At 46.5% G+C, this 9,340-nt stretch overlaps 1 protein-coding gene across 1 annotated transcript; it reads left to right on the top strand.

The window, feature by feature from the left end:
• On the top strand, positions 1-4,325 carry LOC125910407 (uncharacterized). Its single transcript, XM_049614149.1, is given in 3 exon segments — positions 1-330; positions 383-2,155; positions 2,157-4,325. Coding segments are annotated over 3 exon segments (4,272 nt in total).
• The last annotated feature ends 5,015 nt before the right edge of the window (positions 4,326-9,340 follow it).

Below are 9,340 nucleotides of genomic sequence, written 5' to 3'. Positions count from 1 at the left end.
ATGGCCAACCTTCGGCGTTGGATGGCCAACCGAAGGAACTTTCTGCCTCCTTATAATTGCAAAGTGAAATCAAAGATTTTTCTACCGGGTTGCAAGGGACACCCGGATCAGATTCCCTACATTCTTGTATGGCAGAGTTTAGTGGAAAATCCACCCCCTTGGTTGGCCCCCTTCCTATCCTCGGGAACGTGTAAGGTCCTTGCCATGTGGCCTGCAAGTCCCCCAAAATCAAGGACGCCAGCAGCGCCCTTGTATCCCATATTTCCCGATAGTCAGGACCTACTATCCCTAGACCCTCCACCCTATCATCCCCCTCCCCTCGCACCCCAGGCCCTGCCCGCAGCAGCCGCCCCACCAGTCGCCCCGCTAGTTGCCCCCCTAGGGGAAACGGGAGGATGGGAAGGGGCAGCTGCGCCAGACAGAACCGGGGGGACGGGAGGCAGCAGCCGCGCCGAGCCCCATTGAAAATGGAACAAACCGCGAGGGGCCAGCCGGTCGAACCCACGGGCGCACCCAGCATGAGCCAAACCCCCGCCTCCCTGACTCCACTGTGGCCCTACCCCTGCGGGAAATAGGACCCCCCGATGAAACAGGCAACCCCCGACTCCAGTATTGGCCCTTTTCCACCAGTGACCTTTACAACTGGAAAACGCAGAACGCTCGATTCTCTGATAACACTAAAGACCTAATAGCTCTTTTAGACAGTGTCATGTTCACCCACCAGCCCACCTGGGACTACTGTCAGCAGCTCCTCCGCATCCTGTTCACTACAGAGGAGCGAGAGAGGATCCAATTAGAAGCAAGAAAGCTGGTTCCTGGAGACGACGGTCAGCCGACATCTAACACTGATCTCATTAATGTGGCTTTCCCCCTAACCAGACCTCCACAGGACGAATGGGACTATAACACGGCAGAAGGTAGGGGAAGGCTACTCATTTATCGCCAGACTCTAATGGCGGGTCTCCGGGCTGCAGCTCGCAAGCCCACCAATTTGGCTAAGGTATATTCGGTCTTACAGGGAAAGGCAGAGAGTCCAGCTGCTTACTTAGAGAGATTAATGGAAGACTTTAGGCAGTTTACCCCCATGGATCCAGAAGTCCCTGAGAACCAGGCTGCAGTCGTTATGTCCTTTGTAAATCAAGCAGCTCCTGACATTAAAAGGAAACTCCAAAGGCTAGAGGATTTAGAAGGTAAACAGATCCAGGATCTACTCCGTATAGCACAACGGGTCTACAACAACAGGGACGCCCCAGAAGAGAGACAGATTAAAGCCACAGAGAAAATGACTAAAGTCCTGGCCGCTATAGTCCAGAAAGAACAGCCACCCCCAGAAGGCATTCAAACAATGCGCCCTCCCAGGCGGCACTTAGATAAAGATCAATGTGCCTATTGTAAAGAGAAAGGCCATTGGATACGAGAATGCCCCAAGAAGAAACAACACCGCCCCAGCCAAGGGCAATGGCAGCCTAAAATAGCCCCCATACTGTTTACCCAAGATACAGAATAGGGAGGACGGGGTTCGGATCCCCTCCCTGAACCTAGGGTAACGTTGCAAGTGGAGGGGACCCCGGTCCAGTTCCTAGTTGATACCGTGGCACAGCACTCAGTTTTGGTCAAGCCCCATGGAAAAGTATCTGAAAAATCATCCTGGGTACAAGGGGCCACCAGAATAAAGAAGTACCTCTGGACAACTCAGAGGACTGTGGACTTAGGAACTGGGAAGGTAACCCACTCCTTCCTGGTCATACCCGACAGCCCCTGGCCCCTGTTGGGGAGGGATTTGCTTACCAAAATGGGGGCCCAAATTCATTTCCAACCGGGGGGGCCCACAGTGACTGACGTCCACAACCAACCCATATCTGTACTTACTGTGAAACTAGAAGATGAATATAGGCTCCATCAGGAACCCACTCCTCGGGATCAGGGCATCGAGCCTTGGCTTCAACGCTTCCCAGATGCGTGGGCAGAAACAGGTGGTATGGGGTTAGCAAAACATCGCCCAGCCCTATTTATAGAGGTTAAGCCCGGGACAGACCCCATCTGCGTGTGCCAATACCCTATGCCCACGGAAGCCAAAAATGGCATCACACCGCACATCCGCCGCCTCCTTGACTTCAGGGTCCTACGCACCTGTCACTCAGCATGGAATACCCCAGCTGCTGCCCATGCGCAAACCCAATAGCGGGGAATACAGACCAGTGCAGGACCTGAGAGAAGTCAATAAGCGGGTGATGGACACACATCCAACCGTTCCTAACCCCTATACTCTCCTGAGAGCCCTCAGCCCAGAAAAACAATGGTATACTGTTCTGGATCTAAAAGATGCTTTTTTCAGCCTACCACTAGTGCCTAAAAGTCAAGAGCTATTTGCATTCGAGTGGACAGATCCAGACAGGGGCATAAATGGCCAGCTCACTTGGACCAGACTGCCACAAGGATTCAAGAACTCTCCGACCCTGCTCGACGAGGCTCTACACGAAGATTTAAGTGAGTACAGACAACAACACCCTAATATAACTCTCCTACAGTATGTTGATGATCTCTTAATAGCTGCCGAGACACCCGAAACCTGCATCCAGGGAACCGAAGGTCTCCTGCGAACTCTGGGAACCTTAGGCTACCGCGCCTCAGCAAAGAAGGTTCAAATCTGCAAGTCAGAGGTAACTTACCTGGGTTACTTACTGAGAGGGGGGCAACACTGGCTAACGGATGCCGGGAAGGAGACTGTCCTTCGTATTCCCAGACCGCAGACACCATGACAGGTGAGGGAATTCCTAGGGTCGGCTGGGTTCTGCAGACGATGGATACCAGGGTTTGCTGAATTAGCAAAACCTTTATACCAGGCAACAAAAGATCAACAGCCCTTTAGTTGGACGGAAGAAGCTGAACAGGCCTTCCAACAAATCAAAACTGCTCTGTTATCAGCACCTGCCCTGGGACTCCCCGATGTCTCCAAACCCTTCCACCTATATGTAGATGAAAACCAGGGCATAGCCAAGGCGGTGCTAACCCAGCATTTGGGCCCTTGGTGCAGGCCAGTAGCCTATCTGTCTAGAAAGCTAGATCCAGTGGCTGCCGGATGGACACCCTGTCTCCGGATGATTGCAGCCACTGCCCTAATGGTAAAGGACACTGATAAGCTGACCATGGGCCAAGAGCTACAAGTCACCACCCCGCATGTCATCGAGGGCATCCTCAAGCAGCCGCCTGACCGATGGCTGAGCAATGCCCGACTCACTCATTACCAGGGACTGCTGTTGAACCCCCTCAGGGTCATCTTCACCCCCCCAATGGCCCTGAACCCAGCATCACTGCTGCCAGACCCAGACATGGGAACCCCACTTCATGACTGCGCTGACATACTGGCTCAAGTTTATGGGGTCCGGGAAGACTTGCAGGATCAGCCATTATCGGACGCAGACGCCATCTGGTTTACCGATGGAAGCAGCTTCGTTCACCAAGGACAAAGGTATGCGGGGGCGGCCGTGACTTCAGAGACCGAGGTGGTGTGGGCAGAAGCTTTACGCCCCGGAACCTCGGCCCAGAAGGCTGAGCTAATAGCCTTAACCCAGGCCCTAAAGTTAGGAAGAGATCGCAAGCTAACCGTGTACACTGATAGCCGATATGCCTTCGCCACCGCTCATGTACATGGGGCGATATACAGAGAACGGGGGCTCCTCACAGCTGAAGGGAAAGACATCAGAAATAAAGAAGAGATTCTAGCCCTGCTAGCAGCCTTATGGGAACCCAAAAAGCTAGCAATTGTGCATTGCCCAGGACACCAGAAGACAACCGACCCAGTTTCCCGGGGCAACAATTTGGCCGATCAGACTGCAAAAAACATAGCTCGGCCCCCAGCGCAATTGCTGACCCTACAGCTGCCGGACCCCGGACCCCGGGAATTGCCCCCCAGCCCTGAGTATTCAGAAAGCGACATTCAATGGATGAGTAAACTTCCTATGACCAGAATCAAAAATGGCTGGTGGAGAGACTCTAAAAGCAGCAGTATACTCCCAGATAAACTAGGATGGCAAGTTCTAGAGCGGATCCATCGCAGCACCCACTTAGGTTCCCGGCGAATGTTGGACTTACTGAGACAGACTGGACTAAAAATCAGAAATGTCTCTGATAAGGTCGATCAAGTAGTCACTAAATGTACAGTGTGCCAACTCAACAATGCGAGTAGCAATCCTCAGACAACAGGGGTAAGACAAAGAGGGAGCAGACCGGGTACCTATTGGGAAGTAGATTTCCCTGAGGTAAAACCAGGAAAATATGGATATAAGTATTTGCTAGTTTTTGTAGATACCTTTTCAGGTATCTGAAAATGGACTGAATGGATATGAAAATATCTGAAATGGACTGAAGCCTTTCCAACCAAGAATGAAACGGCGCAGATTGTAGCCAAAATATCCTAGAAGAAATCTTGCCCAGGTATGGTTTTCCAGTAATGATAGGGTCAGACAATGGACCTGCATTCGTCTCTAAGGTAAGTCAGGGACTGGCTTCCATACTTGGGGCTGATTGGAAATTACATTGTGCATACCGACCCCAAAGCTCAGGACAGGTAGAGAGAATGAACAGAACCTTAAAGGAGACCCTAACCAAATTGACCATGGAGACTGGCGCTAATTGGGTGGTCCTTCTTCCCTACGCTCTGTTCAGTGTGCGTAATTCCCCATACAAACTGGGACTCACACCCTATGAAATAATACATGGTAGACCACCCCCCATCATCCCTAACCTAAAAGATAACCTTATCAAAGCTGAAAACGATAATAGTCTTGAATTATTGTTCTCCCTACAAGCCTTGCAGAGGGTCCATGAAGATGTATGGCCCAAATTAAAAGAACTCTATGAGACTGGACCCCCACCTATTCCACATCAATTCCGGCCGGGGGATTGGGTCCTCGTCAAACGTCATTGGCAGGAAACTCTGGAGCCCAGGTGGAAAGACCCTTCCAGGTCATCCTGACAATGCCTACTGCCATCAAAGTAGACAGAATCACCACCTGGATCCATTTCGCCCACGCCAAACCAGTGGACCCTTCTCAGACCTCATCGACCTTCAAAGATAACCTGGACTGTTGATCGGACTAAGGACAATCCTTTAAAATTGACCCCTACGCTGCCAACAGACAGAGCCGTAACTATGGCACTTGCCTTTCTCTTGATTGTTCTGCAAATTCTGTCTGTAAATTCAAACCCCCAGGACCCCTATAATTTTACATGGGAAATTACTAATTTAGAGACTCATGAAGTCTACAACAAAACCCTAGGAACTGCCCCATTAAATACCTGGTGGCCAGATTTATATTTTAATTTAGAAAAAATTAGTCCATTAAAAGAAATGGAAGGAGGTAAATGGAGGCAACTGCAAAGGACGGTATCAATAAGTAGAAATGGATTTTATGCATGTCCAAGATTTAGGACGGGGGCGATGAGGCACACATGTGGGGGGTTTGAAAACCTCTATTGCGCAGCCTGGAGTTGTGTCACCTCCAATGATGGGGAATGGAAGTGGGAAGTAAAACCCCAATTTATTGAAATGTCCTATGTCCAACCATGTACCCGCACCAGGTATGATGAAAACTGTAACCTTATTCGTGTGAGATTTACAGAGGAGGGAAAAAAAGGACAGGCGGTGGGTCTTAGGACTCACTTGGGGACTCTACTTATATCAATATCCCCTCTTTGGGACTGCCATTCAAATAAAATTAAAAGTCTCCCCTCGTGTACAACCGGTAGGGCCAAATCACGTATTAAAAAAAATAAGGAAAAAAAGAGACGAGTCTATCCCAGAAGGCATAGACTCCCTATGGAAATTGCTAACAGCAGCGTATGAGGCCTTAAACCGATCGGACCCTGAGGCAACAAGGGCCTGCTGGCTATGTTATGATATAAAACCCCCCTTCTATGAAGCCGTAGGACTAGCTGCCCCTTTTTCACAGTCAGACGAAGATTCGCCAGCAGCTTGCAAGTGGAATCAAAAGGGCCCCAGCCTCACACTGCAAGTGGTCACTGGCAATGGGACTTGTATAGGAAAGGTCCCCTCTAGCCATATCCAGCTTTGTGCCCAGACTAGTAGCCCTATAGGTGAATCTAAATGGATGATTCCAGCTCCTGACAGCTGGTGGATTTGTTCTAAGACAGGGATCACCCCATGTGTTAGCAGGGATGTTTTTAATTTGTCACCCGAATATTGTATCATGATATTAATATTTCCAAGGTTTATTTACCACCTAGAAAATGTTATATATGATCTGTGGAAAGAAGGGACAGAAGCAAGAGAGTCAATAAGAACAAAATGGGAACCCTTTACGGCCATAACCTTGGCCACCTTATTTGGCCTCGGTACCATAGGGGCAGGAACAGGGATCTCATCACTAGCCATTCAGCACCGAGGGTTCAATAGCCTAAGGGCAGCCATTGATGAGGATATAGCCAGACTTGAGGACTCAATCTCGCACCTCGAAAAATCTCTGACCTCCCTTTCTGAAGTGGTCCTACAGAACCGAAGGGGGCTAGATCTAGTCTTCCTCCAACAGGGAGGTTTATGTGCAGCCTTAAGAGAAGCATGTTGTTTTTATGCTGACCACACCAGAGTAGTCCCAGAGTCCATGGCTAAAGTTAGAGAAGGCCTGGCCAAACGGAGGCGTGAATGAGAACAACAACAAGGCTGGTTTGAGTCTTGGTTCAATCAGTCCCCATGGCTAGCTACCCTGCTTTCTGCTCTAGCTGGGCCCCTTATACTCCTCCTTCTCCTCCTCACCTTCGGGCCTTATATTATTAAACTAGTTGCCTTTATCAAAGACTGAGTTAACACGATCCAACTGATGGTCCTTAGGACCCAATACTAACCCGTCATTACCGAAACATTTGAGTCAGACACATAAGATCCAAGATTGGCTCTTAAGGCACCAAAGAGAGGGGGGAATGAGAGACTAAGAGAAAAATTACCAGGTGTACTCACAACTGCAAAGAAATGATCTTTCCCCTCCCCCCCGCCATTTCTGAAACCAGCCAGGGCGCGCCCGGTCGTAGTCTGACATAAAGGCGGGAACCAATCAAGTTCTGCTGAGCGTTCAAATTTAAATGTCAACCTATAACAGCTCTGTAACCTCAAAAAAATCCCTAACTTGTTTGTGCCTGTCTATAAAAGAAGCTGTAAGATCCTCGCTCCGGGCCTCTTAGCGTCACCGGCAACGAGTGCGCAGAGGACCGGGTTCGAACCTGCAATAAATGACCCTTGCCGCTTGGCTTTGACTCTGGACTCTGGTGGTTTGTTTTCGGGGGGTCTCTCGAATCGGGGCATATCAATAGCTCTTTGAAATCATCGTTATATAGTCAAAATGATCTTGATATCCTATCATGTTTGAAAATGTACTGTTAGGTTAGAATATATTGTCTGTGTATTGGAATTATAACATTAGATTTAAGTTAGCTATTTTATTCTCTAAGAAATAAGTCAGATTTTTTTTATCCTCCATCCAACCAAATAGACTCCTATACTGAAAATTAGTTGGGATTTAAATTAAAACCTGTTAATATCAAGTCAATTTACCAAGCATTTGAAATTTTAAAACAGGACAAAACTGTCTTGAAGTCTGTGGTTTCCTGATAGAATGTTGCTACATATTGCGTTTTGATTTCTAATGCTTTTTCTGGGGCACCCCTGGGTGGTTCGGTCGGTTAAGTATCGGACTTCAGCTCAGGTCATCTCACAGCTCCTGAGTTTGATCCCTATGTTCAGCTCTGTGCTGACACCTCAGAGCCTGGAGCTGTCCTAAGATTCTGTCCTCTCTTTCTGCCTCTCACCTGGTCACGTGCTTCTCTTTCCTTCAAAATAAATAAACATTAAAATAAATTTTATAATGCTTCTCTGGAAGATTAAATTTTATGGTATGCCAATTTTGAATTTTCTGTATTAATCAGAAAATCTTACTTGTGGACCATCTACAGGGAAGCTGATAGAGGGAAACCAGAAACAATGCCGCCATTGTCCCAAATCCCAGAGTCCAGAAGTTTGTTGTTCCAGGTTCCACCAGTATGCCAGGACTGGGACCTCCAGCAGAAAATGCGCCACCTTTCCACCCTGTAGAGTTTCTCGCAGGGCACCAGGGATGGTCCAGAATGGAAGGGAGGGCAGTGGCCCACAAGGGAGGATCCCATGAGCAGCTGTATTGCATAGGGGAGAGGCGTCCCACGTGACTTCCTTCTGCCTCCTCACTTCTGTCTTCCTGGCTTCTGTTGTATTCTTACCTTAGGGGAATTTCCATCAGTAGTTTACTCCATGGAGAAAAAGACCATTTATGAAGGGCTGGGAGGGGGGAAGAAGCGGTTTTTCTTGTGTTTTGATTTTGGAATTTATGCATATGGAGGTTATTAGCCTCCAAAAATTAATTCTATGGCTACAGAAAAATAAAGTGGTGTTTTTAGGTCCATAGAATTTTTGTTTTATGATAATCATCTGTAAAACGTGACTTAGAAACATTTATGTTTTTACTTCTCTTTTATCTAATTCCATTGGTCTGAATTTTCAAATACTTTTAAAATTATATTGAAGCTATTATGCTTCATTCATTTATTTAAATGGGAATACCATATTTACTAAAGTGAAATTTTAGCTTTTGTCTTGCATTCTTTGGTACTTTCCTTAAAAAAAAAAATCAAATTAACTCAAGAACATTTGCTTGACTAGGACAAAATTTCATCTATCTTTCAAGATTTCTGTTAAAAATAACAAAATTTTGACTTTTAAAAATGTTCTTTGACAATTTTTTGTGTGTTCTGCAAACTTTTGAAATAAGTAACTCTGAATTCCCTTAAAAGTAGCTACTGAACTTTGTTTATTTTCACCCTTGCTGAATGCATCACTCCTCCCTTTCCTTCCTCTCACTAGCTTGCACTGGAACTCACTTTTCTGCCTTAACATTATTGTCCAATGGACCCATTTCCACAGTACTGGTCTTCACTTTACCATTTCAATATATATTACAAAAATATAGCAGAAACTTTTATCTTTTGCATTCCACAATTTTAGCAAATTAATACTCCAAATTACTCTAAAACTATGATTTCTTATTTCCTTTACTCTTAATTATTTGGAAGTTGACTTTTAACTTTTTTAATTCTATTAGTTATTTATTAATTTTTATTTATTTTTTAATGTAATGGTAGAAAATTTAGGAGTACAGAAAAACTAAGGGGAGGAAGAGAATAATTACAACAGGATAAAACTCCTAGTATCATATTTAGGAATGATCCTCAATTATTTCCAGGGTTTTTTAAAATTATATATATATATATGTATATATATATATATATATATATATATACA

This window comes from Panthera uncia (assembly GCF_023721935.1).
Source record: "Panthera uncia isolate 11264 chromosome B3 unlocalized genomic scaffold, Puncia_PCG_1.0 HiC_scaffold_1, whole genome shotgun sequence".
NCBI lineage: Eukaryota > Metazoa > Chordata > Mammalia > Carnivora > Felidae > Panthera > Panthera uncia.
The sequence above is the reverse complement of the archived record's forward strand: the minus strand, read 5'-3'. Positions and strand labels throughout refer to the sequence as shown.